This window comes from Gigantopelta aegis, chromosome 1 (assembly GCF_016097555.1).
Source record: "Gigantopelta aegis isolate Gae_Host chromosome 1, Gae_host_genome, whole genome shotgun sequence".
Lineage (NCBI taxonomy): Eukaryota > Metazoa > Mollusca > Gastropoda > Neomphalida > Peltospiridae > Gigantopelta > Gigantopelta aegis.
This window is the reverse complement of record NC_054699.1, coordinates 9,542,399-9,556,286: the sequence shown is the minus strand read 5'-3', so window position 1 is coordinate 9,556,286 and position 13,888 is coordinate 9,542,399. Positions and strand designations below refer to the sequence as shown.

Genomic DNA, 13,888 nt, shown 5'->3' with positions numbered 1-13,888 from the left:
AAATTTATTACTCCAAACAATCCATGTCACAATAACTTTTGCCTTTGAGTATATATATATATATATATATATATATATATATATCGGTCTATCTACATATGACATATGCCAGAAACCATGGATGTCAAACATATGGTCATTTCTAACACAGTCATAGAGAGGAAACCCGCTACATTTCTCCATTAGTAGCAAAGGATCTTTTATATGCTCCATCCCACAGACAGGATAACACATACCACGGCCTTTGACCAGTGACGAGAAATAGAAGAAAGTACAGCACAGCTTCGTTTCGCATAGGGACGTCGGGTTTCTTTGTGTAGCGTTGGTATCGGTTAACACTATGTAAGTAGGTCATGGAGCTATACAGGCCTTGTTACTACTACTGTATTATGAATAAAAAAAATACTTAAATAATATAAAAATAAACAAGAAAGTCGCGAGTTACTTTTAATCATTTAGTGGTATTATCAACGAAACCATCGTACACATAATAACTAACATTTCAGTCGAAACGACCGCCGGTAGTAGGGGTGCATAGTAGGTGGTTACAAGTGCCTCTTAAAAATGCCAGAAGTAACTACTGAACACTCCCCGAAGTGGTCAGACTAAGCCTACAGCTAAAAGCTGAAGGAGAACAGGCGTGTGCCACAGATAGCTACAAAAGACAAGCACCTGTCGCGGTTGGAGAGACAAGGACTGGGATGTGGAGATGGACAGCGAAAGAAGTTGAAAGATAGGAGGAGTTGCCAGATCGGGAAGAAATGAGATGGAATTCAAAGGAGAGAAAGGAAAGGGGGCACTGGGATAAAAAAAAAACCCAAAAAACCCCGCACAAAAACACAACAAAAAACCCCATTTCAGTCGACATGTGTAATATATGTTCGTATTTCACCACTCACAGAGTGTGATACCACCAATAAGGTAACTGTTTTTATTGTTGAATATCGCGTTCAGTACACTGTACAGCAGGGCATCGGTTTCTTTCATGTTTTGTCTCGAAGACTGCTCATCATAACAGATCACTCCCCCAGAACATCTATTCATTCCATCTGGAAAACAAAAACCAAAGAAAAATAACTATAACTGAATCAGCGAATTCGATGAGAGTCCAACACCACATATAATAGTATGTAGTTTCGATTTTCAAGTTTTGCACTGATTGCAATGTTAATGTGATAAACTTCTGACTGTGAGCAGAAGCCGAACATCACTTTGTAAAGCTGGTTATATTTCGTTTAGAAATCGTACCGTGTGCTCTCGATTTACAGCCCATTACCAGACGGATGCCACTATGAGCTCCACACCCTTCAGGATACTAGAGAACAGGACAGGACTCATCGTGACCCACCGGCGCCAGAAGATCTACCGCCAAGCAATTCTACTGAAAGAAATGGACAACACCACCATCCATCCAATCGTCAAGACGATCTGCGGCGCCGGCTACGAAGTCGTCCTCCAAGACTTGTCCACGAGACGTCATCTGCTCCCGTCCCTGAGTGTGACACCGCTCCTCAGCTCGCCGTAGGCTCAGCCTCCGCACACTAACGGCCGTAACGAGGCCACTCACGTGGACATATAGATCGGACTTTAAATATTTAGACCTTCGTTACAAATTTTATGTCGAAATTACTTTTTTTTGAAATATGATTAAATAGTCCGATCCTCTCTTCTTTCTCTTATTTATTTTTGGACTGTCCTTCTAAAATGCTCCAAATTATATAAATATTCGGCCGAGCAGTCAATTCTTGTTTTTTTTGGCTCGTAACTTTTTAATTGTTTTATTTATTCTATTAACCTTTTTACTAATTGCTATTTTTAAAAATTATGCCCATTTTCAACACTATACCCCCCCCCCCCCCCCCCCCTCATCCCGAGTCGGACTACCGATCTTATCGGAGGTAGGACTCGGGATGGGCGTGTTTGAAACCCTAGTGGTATATGGGCACGTTAAACTAGTCATCATCATCATTATGCTTTATAACTGGCCTTACATGTTACTCTTGGCGACAGCTTTGTGGCTTGGAACCAGGAAAGCGTGGCTTGTTGAAAATATCTGTTAACAGGTGGTCTGCCCACCCATACGGAAAGACCCGATTTGTGTGCTTCCTCAAGCTGAAAATAAAAGTAAAAATGTACAATTAATAATGTACATATAATAATAATAATGTGAAAACATCACATCTACCGGTTTCATCGATACAAAGTTAAAACAAGTTAAAGCTGGGGGTTTTTTGTTTTTTTTTTTTTGTTGGTTTTTTTAAGTTAAAGTTTGTTTTCTTTAACGACACCACTAGAGCACGGTTATTTATTAACCATTGGCTGTTGGGTGTCAAGCATTTGGTAATTTTGACTCATAGTCTTCAGGGAAAACCTGTTATCTTTTTCCATTAATAGTGAGGGTATTTTATATGCACTTTCCTACACAGAGGACAGCACATACCATATCCTGCTACCAAAGCACCTCTACTGACTGAACTAGATCCCGCCCTGTATCAGTATTTTAATGCGGAAGAGTCAGAATCAACGACCTCGAGAATATGATAGTTCGAGAAAAATAATAGTTGTAGGTGAACAATCTCTTGACCTCGAAATATCCCGAACTCTTCGAAATTACAGAGATCGACATAACGATATAGGTTCCGCTTAAAATACCCCACTAATATTTTATTCAGAATATATTGTTACAATACAATATATCATGCAAGGTGGAAGCAATTAGACATGCCTGTTACCATGGAATTGATCACTGTTCATTTAAATCATTACAAATAAGGAATAGTCTTCTTTTTTACAATCTTTTTAGTCGTTCAGTCTGAAATATCTGATAACTAGGGATGGGGTGAGAGAGGAGTACATCATCTATAGCACAAAGAGGGCAGGACGTAGCCCAATGGTAAAGCGCATGCCTGATGCGCGGTTTGTGTACGATCGATCCCCGTCGGTGGGCCCATTGGGTTGTTTCTCGTTCCAAACAGTGCACCACGACTGGTATATCAAATGCCGTGGTATGTGGTATCCTGTTTGTGGGATGGTGCATATAAAAGATCCCTTGCTTCTAATGGAAAACAAATGTAGCGAAATCCTCTTTGAGATTTTATGTAAAAATTACCAAATGTTTGACATCAAATAGCCGATGATTAATAAATCAATGTGGTCTAGTGGTGTCGTTAAACAAAACTAACTTCTATAGCAGAAAAATGTGCTTATTTTCTTTTCTTTTCTTTTTGATGTTTAGTTTTTGTGTTTTCCACGTACCTGACGTTTATACGTATCCGTCAAACCATGCTTTAACAAGGACGATGCAAACTCCTTGACGAGAAGGTTCTGTAGCCTCGTTACTGGGTCCCTGAAAGGGCAGTCCTTGTCTCCATCAGGCACCACCACCCGTCTCCCGTCATACGAGATTTGTTGAGAGATCTGAATACCTCGGTCCGTGCACGTTTTGCTGCAGTCACCTCTACAAGTAGCTGTTAAAGCAACAAAATCACCTGGTCTGAAATAACTAGGGGTGGGGTGAGAGCGTGGAGTATAAAAAGAAACAGGAATAAATGATCTTCAGTTAGACACAAAATGTACATTTAAACTAAATGGGGCACTGTTTGTGGTGTTGTTTGTTTTGTCTTTGTCGGTTTTTGTTTTGTTTTGTTGTTGTTGGGGTTGTTTTTTGTTTGTTTTTGTTGTGTGTTGTTGTTGTTGTTGTTGTTGTTTTTTTGGGGGGGTTGGGGGAGGTTGAAGTTGTTGTTGTTGTTGTTATTGTTGTTCTTGTTCTTGTTGTTGTTTTTGTGTTGGGTGTTTTTGTCCTTTTTTTCTTTTCTTTTTTTTAACTTTGTTTTTCCGGATGAGGTGCTACCTCTCCCCGTTATGCTAATCTCAGACTACCAACTGCCAGCAGAAAGTTGGTCAACTCGTCAGTGGCGTTGTAATTTCTTCAACTCCCGACTTACGACGGGTGCGCTCAGATTAACAACTAATGGGTTATACGACGAGAATCGAGTTGTAAGAGCGCTCAGATTAACAACTAATGGGTTATACGACGTGAATCGAGTTGTAAGAACGCTCAGATTAACAACTAATGGGTTATACGACGAGAATCGAGTTGTAAGAGCGCTCAGATTAACAACTAATGGGTTATACGACGTGAATCGAGTTGTAAGAACGCTCAGATTAACAACTAATGGGTTATACGACGAGAATCGAGTTGTAAGAGCGCTCAAATTAACAACTAATGGGTTATACGACGTGAATCGAGTTGTAAGAACGCTCAGATTAACAACTAATGGGTTATACGACGTGAATCGAGTTGTAAGAGCGCTCAGACTAGCAACTGGACAGTCGTGACAGCAGAAAGTTGGCCAACTTTCTATTGGCAGTTGGTAGTCTGGTCATAGAATTACGACTTCTACGACGGCTGTCGCATCTGATTCAGTAAATGAATCGGGCCCGACATTTATTGCTAGTATGAGTGCGCATTATAGCTCCACGTGACGCCCAGTTGTTAGTGTGAGCGCACCTTCGTAAGTCGAGAGTTGGAGAAATGACAACGCAACCGTCAATTGGCCAACTTTTTGCTGGCAGTTGGTAGTCCAATGCCAGGCTCAGACTACCAACGGCCACGACGAAATTGGCCAACTCGACCGTTGCGTTGTATTTTGCTCAACTCGCCACTAACGACTGGTGCGCTCAGACTAAAAACTAATCGTTGGCAATCCATCACGATCGTGATGTCATTTGTATGACGTTGCATGCACACGTGATCAATGTAGATGAAACAGATGAGAATGGATATTATGTATGGTCTAGCCGCGGTCGCCATTGTCAGACTTCGCAGAAAACGGAGACTGAGGAGGAATGGTCGACCGTGGGTTAGGCCACATATTGTTGATCTAGGGGAGCAAGGTGCTTTTGAAAACCTTCTCCCCATCCTTAGGCTTAAAGAGCCAACAAAGTATAATAATCTTTTAGAATAGTTCTTTGAAAATGTGTTGTATAACACAGGGTAGGAACGCCACATTTCCACCATTTCCTCTTCTTTTAAGTTGTCCGCTATGTTTACTTTTTGTGGATGTTGTCACATGGCCAACGTGCTGCGCTGTGGTTGGTTGATTGCCGACGTCCCAGTTGAGTTGGGAATACGCTCAGACTGCCAACTGGCCGTCGGGTTGAGTTGTAGTTAGCGCTCAGACTACCAGCTAAAGTTGGGCCCGATTCATTTTTGGAATCGGATAAAACTGCGTCGTAGGAGTTGTATACGACTAGAATCGAGTTGTAAGAGCGCTCAGACTTGCAACTGAAAAGTCGTAGAAGTCTTTAGCTCTGTGAGTTGGCCAACTCCGTCGTGGCAGTTGGTAGTCTGACACCGGCATTAGCCTACGGGACATTTGCACATTCAATCAATAGCACCAAACCCAAATCTCGCCCGCACCCGACCCTGGTCGAGCGACCCGAACGTCCATGCTTGATGTGCGCCCATGCACGTGCCAGCGCGGGCGATCCCCCACCCCACCCCCCACCCACCCACCCCTAAAAAAAAAAAAATTGTCCTGGACGGAGAGGCCGGCGAAACAGCTTGCTCTGAATATGCATGTTAAACCCTATGACCATGATCATGACCAAGTTATCTCCAGCCAGTGCACCACGACTGATATATCAAAAGCCGTAGTATGTGCTATCCTGTCTGTGGGATGGTTCATATAAAATATCCCTTGCTACTAATGGAAAAAATGTAGCGGATTTCCTCTCTATGACTGTGTTAAAATGACCAAATGTTTGACATCCAATAGCTGATGATTAATAAATCAATGTGCTCTAGTGGTGTCGTTAGACAAAACAAACTTTAACCCTTTTTTTTCTAATGGTTTACCTTTACACTCTTCTATGGGCATGTATTCGGGGAACACATCCGGGTGCTCGTGTCCTTCGCTGTAAATCCCCACAGACATTGATTCCGCTACACTGTCATACAGATCATGTGGAATAAACCTGGTCAGCAGATTCACTAGTCGCGCGCCCTGCAATATAAAAAAACAAACTGTGTTTTGTTTGACGACACCACTAGAGCACATTGATTAATCAATCATCGGCTATTGGATGTCAAACATTTGATAATTCTGAAAACCCACTCCATTTTTTCCATCAGCAGCAAGGGATCTTTCATATGCCCTTTCCCCACAGACAGGAGAGCATATGTCACGGCTTTTGATCAGTGTGGTGCACTGGTTAGAACGAGAAAAAATCCAATCAGTTAAACGGATCCACTGAGGTGGTTCGATCCTGCTACCCAAGCACCTCAGGCGAGCGCTCAACCGACTGAGCTAAATCCCTCCCCACGATTTTAAACAAGTTGTAAGATAAATGATATCTTATGCTAGTGTGAGACTACCACCTGCCATCAAAAGGTTGACCAACTTTTTGCTGTCACAACTTCTATGACTGTCCAGTTGCTAGTCTGGGCGCTCAAGATTACAACTTTATTTTCGTCGTATAACCCATTAATTGTTAATCTGAGCGCACCCGTCGTAAGTCGGGGAAATTACAACTCAATCGTCGAGTTGGCCAACTTTCTGCTGGCAGCTGGTAGTCTAATCCTAGCATTACGAATATGAATGTCGTATTCTATTTCTTCATATCCTCATAATACCAGGTTTAAAATGAATTTAGACGTCTTTTCCGACTAAAACCTATTTTCGTCCGAAACGCTTTTACTTGTTTTTAACTTATTATGCGTCATTAACAAATCAATTTCATGTTTACGTCACAGGGCAATCGATACATCCAATAGCCGAAGATTTGTTTTATTATTATTATTATTGCCAGCCCCTTGATTACAATTAGAACAACACATGCCAAGGGTAAAACATGGGTTGTGTACATAAAAATAATAAAACAACATAATATAATACTTTAGGGTACTGGCTTCCAAACCCAACCCCCACCCCCTCTCCATCCCTGCCCCCCCCCCCTCCCTCTCTCTCTCTCTCTCTCTCTCTCTCTCTCTCTCTCTCTCTCTCACTGTCTCTCTTTCTCTTTCTCTCTCTCTCTCTCTCTCTCTCTCTCTCTCTCTCTCTCTCTCTCTCTCTCTCTCTCTCTCTCTCTCTCTCTCTCTCTCTCTCTCTCACTATATATCTAATCAATGTAGCTATCCATTTATCTCTCTCTCACGCAAAAAACTACAAAAAAACCCAAAACCCACACTCTCATCCTTTTCCATTCTATGAACGACGTACATAAATATTTAAAATACGCACATGATATATATATATATATATATATATATATATATATATATATATATATATATATATATATTATTATTATTATTATTATTAATGCGTGGACCGCTGGGAACAAGACGATGCACAAGGAAAGTTACAAAAATTAGGTCTGTTCAAAGAGAGAATAATACACTGACCATTTGGTGAAAAATTTATTAAGATTGTTCTTACTAAAATAAATACATTTTTCTACATTATATCTTTGTTTAGCTACGTTTTGGAAATGTATAATATTTAATTGGACCCTTTGCACTTTACATTTATATATAAAATATTTAGCTAATAATAGTAGCAGGTCAAAATCATTATCTGTTTTAATATTATCTTTACATCCAAATATCACTAGCTCAAGAGAAAGCTTCTTTTTTTCTCTTGTATTTCCATTTCTTTGTCTTCATTTTAATTCAAACAAAAAAAGGAACCGAACGTAGCCGAGTGGTAAAGCGCTCGCCTGTTGCACGGTCGGTCTAGAGCGGGTCTAAGTTCGATCCCCGTCAGTGAGCCAATTGGGCTATTTCTCGATCCAGCCAGTACACAAGGACTGACATATCAAAGGCCGTGGTATATGCTATCCTGTCACTCGGCTACGTTCGGTTCCCTTTTTTATTTGAATTAAAATGAAGACAAAGAAATGGAGAGAAAAAAAAAAGACAAAAATAAAAAGGTGCTATATTCAAATTAAACAAAAGAATCTATAAAACATTATTTGGGGGAAAAAACATATTTAATATTCTTTTGCAACCCCCAAATATATTTTTAGCTTTAACCAACATTTAGCCTTTGTTGCAAGCGACTGGAGCGTGAACGCGCCGGAAGTTATTTAGTGCATGTTTGGGCCGCATGCAAATCAAGGGCAGATAAGTATGTTTCTAATAGAGGCTATGAATGTGCCATAAAAAACCAGTGAAATTCCTCTGAACCGGACACTCTTGAGACCACGTAAAAAATCCTGTTTTTTTAATTATCCGGTTTAGAGAGGTTCTCTTCTGTACAAAAAGGGGCCGCAAAAAACCGCGAATTCCGCTTTACAGAGTGTCCGGTTTTGACAGGTTTCATTGTATATACATGTATACACATAACTTTTAAAAAATGTTTTAATACTTAATGTTTCCAGTGTTTACCTTGTACAATATTTCTTCATCCACATTTAAAGTGGCAGATACCAGAATACTTTTCTGAGTCGGGTTCGGCTTCTCTCTGAATATTCGACACCGTGTCACCCAAAGATGGCTAAAACCTGTCGTTTTATTCACCGCACCATGCGAACTGTGGCCTACGTTTTCGTTAAAGCTGGCGAGCGTCTGAGGGACATAGTAAGGCGATAGTTCCACTTTGCATTCCGCAGTGAATACCGGAGGAAATGTAGCTGCAAAGGAAAGAAATGTTTGTTTAACAATACATCAGCACATTTTAAACTTTGGCTAGTTGGCTCTAGTTGGGACGTAAAAAACCCACAAAAAAACCACGAGTCCTTTGAAGGTGATCGATCCTAGTATCCATCGCACCTCAGGCGAGCTCTCTGTCGCTGAGAACCTGCCTGTTCAAAAATACCAAAACCAGTCCTTTTTGTTTGAAAAAAAAAGGTACGCTTATCTATATTCCAAAGAACACTAGCTATTTGCATTAAAATACAAACATTTACACGCACAAGCACACACGTGCACACTACACACTCTACTCACATACATTTTTATATATACACGTACAGCTCAAACCATGGGGCCTAATTCACAAAGGTCTCTAAGGCTCTGGTTGACAACAAAGCATTCTCTTTGCAAGTCTTTTAGCATTACACTGCGAGATCGCAAAGTTGCGAGAGTTTAGTGAATTAGGCCACTGGTCACCTTTGCAACCAGCCTGTATCAGTTAATTAACTATGATAAAAAAAAAATGTTACACTTTTTATCTGCATTCAAGTTAGTAAAGTTAATAAAGAACCTCTAAAAGATAAAAATCGTCGATTATTGTTTTGTCGTTCGTTGATAAAGACAAATTAATATAGAGAACGGAGCATTTTTCAACACCATTTTGTTATCTTTGTAATCACACTTTTAATCAGGCGGTTTATTCGTTACTTTTGCAAAATTAATTATAAATAATTTTACTATTATAACTTATAAAATGTAAATCAACACGTAACCAAACACTAAAAAAAAACCACCTTGAATTTAACGCTTGATAAACTATTTTAGGCCTACTGTAAAATTAGATAATACAATACAATACAATAACTTTACTTCCATGTTCACATATGAATAATAAAAACATAGTCTGGTTGGCCATCAAAAATAAAGTACATAAAATATCAATCGCTAACATCAAAAACCAAACTACTACTCTATTTAATAAAGTACATGTAGTGTAACAGATTATATTGTCTTTTGCTCATCTTCAATATTCGATAAAGTAATATAACGTTTCGTGTCCAACAAAATTGTTTTCAAATTACAATGTATATATTATAATGTGTCTTATTTATTAGGTACATATAAGGTTAAAAGGCATTGTATTTTGTTTTCATAAAAAAAAAATGAAAAAGGTTGAGAAAAAAGGACTAGACAGCATCCGTGGTTCTTTGTGGGAATCGAACCGACGAGGTCCGAGGCCCACAAGGTTTCCAGTGACAGTAGAAAGTTGAATAACGAAGTAACCACTGGACTAGAGCCAGCCCGAGAGAAATGTGGAATATAAACTACTTATATCGACCGACTCGCTTATCTGAGCCTTATTTAGTCACGTGATATTTACCGACAACACGAGCTGTGGCGAAAATTAACGATGTGTAAAACAGGTACAATCACACTACATTTAGCACCAGAGCTCTATAAATTATCTCTCCGGTAACGTTAACGGTACATGATTTTACGCGCATTTTGCCAACAGGAGTTGGTACTCGCTGCCCTGGAAACATAAACCAAGAGACTGGTCTGAACCAATGTCCATAGAAACCGAGGTGTGTGTGGGGGGGGGGGGATATGCATCACTCCCTCACCTCTGGGCGAGATTTAGCTCAGTCGGTTGAGTGCTCGCTTGAGGTGCTTGTGTCGCAGGATCGAACCACCTTGGTGGATCCATTCAGCTGACTGGGGGTTTTCCCATTCCAAACAGTGCACCACAACTGGACAAAGGCCGTGGTATGTGCTTTCCTGTCTGTGGGGAAGTGTATATATAAAAGATCCCTCGCTGCATTAGGTAAAATGTAGCGGGTTTCCTCTGATGACTACGAGTCATAATTACCAAATGTTTGACATTCAATAGCCGACGATTAATTAATCAATGTGCTCTAGTGGAGTCGTTAAAAAAACCTCTTTTTTTCACTCCCTCACTCAAAGCTGAAAGTAGTGTTTTCGTTTTATATACCGTAAAAAAATGTGCTTGTCCCCCACCCTCCCTCTACACACGCACTCACACGCACGCACGCACACACACTTGAGACTTTGTCATCCCTCTTCATAGAGGTAAATGAAGTGTTGTAAAATTCTATCACCGAATCATATATAATATATATTTTTACGGTCCTCTAAAGTGAAAATATGTCATGTAGATAATTTCATTTATTTGAACTTGTTTTCGTGCTTATATCCAATTAAGGTTCAAGCACGCTGTTCTGGACACACACCTCAGCTATCTGGGCTGTCTGTCTAGGAACAGTGGGTTAGTTGTTAGTTGTTAGTGAGAGACAAGAGGGTGTAGTTGTCTTACACCTACCCATTGAGTCGTTAAAACTCGCTCTGGGTGGGAGCCGGTACCGAGCTGCGAACCATGTACCTACCAGCCTTACGCCCGATGGCTTAACCACGACACCACCGAGGCCGGTCGGATAATTTAGAAGCCACGCCTATGATATGAGTAATTAATTTGAGTAGTGTTTAGCATCCGGCGCGAATCCATGGCTCGAGGGGGTCTTATACTTTATTAGCCGTAAACATACAGTTCATAGGCATTACATATGTGTGTGTGTGTGTGTGTGTGTGTGTGTGTGTGTATATATATATATATATATATATATATATAATTAAAAGGGAAAACAATTTACATTGCATGGAAAGTGATGAACATATTCAATATAAAATGTAATAATAATTATCAATATAATAAAAAGTAGGCCTATGTATATAATAAAGAGTATGTATATAGTAAAGAGTATGTATATACTCACATACATATTATCATATCTCTGCGTGGTTGCCTCTAGTAAACATTTACACAGTGTTATTAGCTGCGTTACATTATATCAATGGACAATAGCTGTATTAGTTTAAAAGAGGATGGTCTGGTGTGATTATATGGTCTTATGTACCTGGGGCCCATTGGGCTATTTCTCGTCACAGCCAGTGCACCACGACTGGTATATCAACGGCTGTTGTATGTGCTATCCTGTGGGATGGTGCATATAAAAGATCCCTTGCTGTTAATCGGAAAGAGTAGCCCATGAAGTGGCGACAGTGGGTTTCCTCGCCTCAATATTTGTGTGGTCCTTAACCATATGTCCGACGCCATATAACCGTAAATAAAATGTGTTGAGTGCGTCGTTAAATAAAACATGTCCTTCCTTATGTACCTGCATCTGATGGTATTGTAGAAAGGACAGACCAAAATAAAATGATGCTCATCTTCAACAACATTCAAATTACAGGTTTACATACTCTGTCAGTATTAGTATATCTTCCAGTTTCCACTGAAAGACTATGCGCAGATAGTCTGTACTTACATATTTGTTTATACTTTGATGAAACTGTTTTTTGTAGATAATACTGTAAACATAAACTATTATATTGATATACTCGTATAATACAGTTCGTGGATGTACGGAATATGGCCTAGATGGATGGGATAAACCCGAACCATCAGCTCATGGCGAAACATTCCACTTACTTGAAGTAGTTGCATGCAGACACCCCTTGGTGAAAACCAGTCCTAGACCCGCCCTTACATATAAAACATTAAAGAGACTGTCCCAGTTGTATGACATGTTTCTGACTATTAAAGAGAGCCGTTTATATTTCATTTAAAATATCAGTCTCGTGTCAGTATTGTGAGTATCGTCCTAATTGGATTTTACTCTCTATTTGTCTCTCTCTGTCTCTGTCTCTGTCTCTGTCTGTCTGTCTGTCTGTATGTCGCACACACGCACGCACACACGCACGCACACACACAGAGAGAGACAGAGAGACAGAGAGAGACGGAGAAAGGGAAGAGAGAGACAGACAGAGAGAGAGAGAAAGGGAAGAGAGAGACAGAGACAGAGAATCTAGATACACACAAACAAAAGCACAACTAGTATTATACGTTAATTAGATAACAAAATAATAGTATAATTATTTAAAGGTGTACGATCTGTCTAACCTACCTGTGTTTAGTAGTACTGTACAAAACCAACAGTATAGCCAGCGTCTCCCATTATAACCAGTCCTAAACATGGCGCACTGGTTGAACGTCTCGGGATACCCTGCAGAAGAAAAACACGTTCCCAGCTTAGACCTGTTTTATGTGCATAGCTTATTCTAAATCCGTGTTGTTGTCATTTGAACTATGTATGCGACAGAAGATCTCATAGTCCCCATCTCCCAAACCTTCGATGGGCGGGGATCAGTATTGCTAGGATACGGTTATTATTCTCTTTTTTTTTTACTTCCCGACCTCTTGCCCAGTGTCGCCGTTTCTAATTTAATAACTGGGGTGTCTGAAAGATTTTTCTAGAAAGGACTACAACGTCAAAAAAGGCACCTACAATTATAAAGTACACTAACATGGATATTGGGTAAGTCTGTCTGCCTGTCTGTCTGTCTGTCTGTCTGTCTGCGTTATATAAAGGCCATCTTCATCCAGCAATAGCTAAATGTAGGCGTTAGAAAATACCACCAACTAGAGAAATATCTATATATGTTAATTCGATTTTCAAGTTTCAACTGGAAGTGGGGAGTAATGTATAATGTTCAGGACGATGTTAAAAAAACAATGGATGTTCAAATAATCGATTATAAAAGAAAATTGTTCAGTAAAATTCCTTGATCAATTGTCGCGGAAAATTCTAAACAGAATTGTGGAACAAACTCACACATACACACTAATCTTCCGACGCCTATGCTAATAGACCAAGATAATCTTCCCAACTAAATTGAAATGAATTACATGCAATTATAGGATTTTCGGACCATGTTAAAGTTCGGGAGACGGACACTTTTGACTACTAAATCCTTGCCTGAATGGGGACTGTTTGTAACCAATTCTTCTAGGGATATCCACGACGGGCAGGGGGGCGGGGGTGGGAGGGGCGATATGAGCCGGAAGCAGACCGTTCTTCACTTTTGACTGCAGGAGGCCCACAAGTATGTAGGGGCTGGAGTGTGGGACATCTGTCCATTCCCCGGTAAAGTCAAGGACTATGTTATATTGTCCTGATTACTTTGTATTTTGTTGTTGTTGTTTGGGTTTTTTTGTTGTTGTGTGTGTGTGTGTGTGTGTGTGTGTGTGTGTGTGTGTGTGTGTGTGTGTGTGTGTGTGTGTGTGTGTGTGTGTGATGTGTGTGTGTGTGTTGCGCGTTTATTTGCTTTTTAATTTTTTAATTTTTTTAAATCATTATTATTTATTGTTGTCTATGAGAATAAATTAATGAA

At 40.0% G+C, this 13,888-nt stretch overlaps 1 protein-coding gene across 1 annotated transcript; it reads right to left on the bottom strand.

The window, feature by feature from the left end:
- Positions 1 to 441: 441 nt before the first annotated feature.
- Positions 442 to 12,739, bottom strand: LOC121388552. The gene is made up of 6 exons (XM_041519973.1): positions 12,622 to 12,739; positions 8,393 to 8,637; positions 5,861 to 6,008; positions 3,256 to 3,467; positions 1,992 to 2,112; positions 442 to 1,049 (listed from the first exon to the last, which is right to left on the bottom strand). Exons 1-6 carry the CDS (start codon positions 12,689 to 12,691, stop codon positions 889 to 891), a joined length of 957 nt encoding a protein of 318 aa, XP_041375907.1. The 5' UTR covers positions 12,692 to 12,739; the 3' UTR covers positions 442 to 888.
- Positions 12,740 to 13,888: the final 1,149 nt, after the last annotated feature.

Bases quoted from the DNA above. Each gene is read 5' to 3' on its own strand.
- LOC121388552 (XM_041519973.1), bottom strand. From the start codon at position 12,691: ATGTTTAGGACTGGTTATAATGGGAGACGCTGGCTATACTGTTGGTTT. The intron at 3,468-5,860 runs GTAAACCATTAG...TTGCTTTAACAG, and splicing joins GCCCATAGAAGAGTGTAAAG to CTACTTGTAGAGGTGACTGC. The intron at 2,113-3,255 runs GTACGTGGAAAA...TTTTATTTTCAG, and splicing joins CGGATACGTATAAACGTCAG to CTTGAGGAAGCACACAAATC.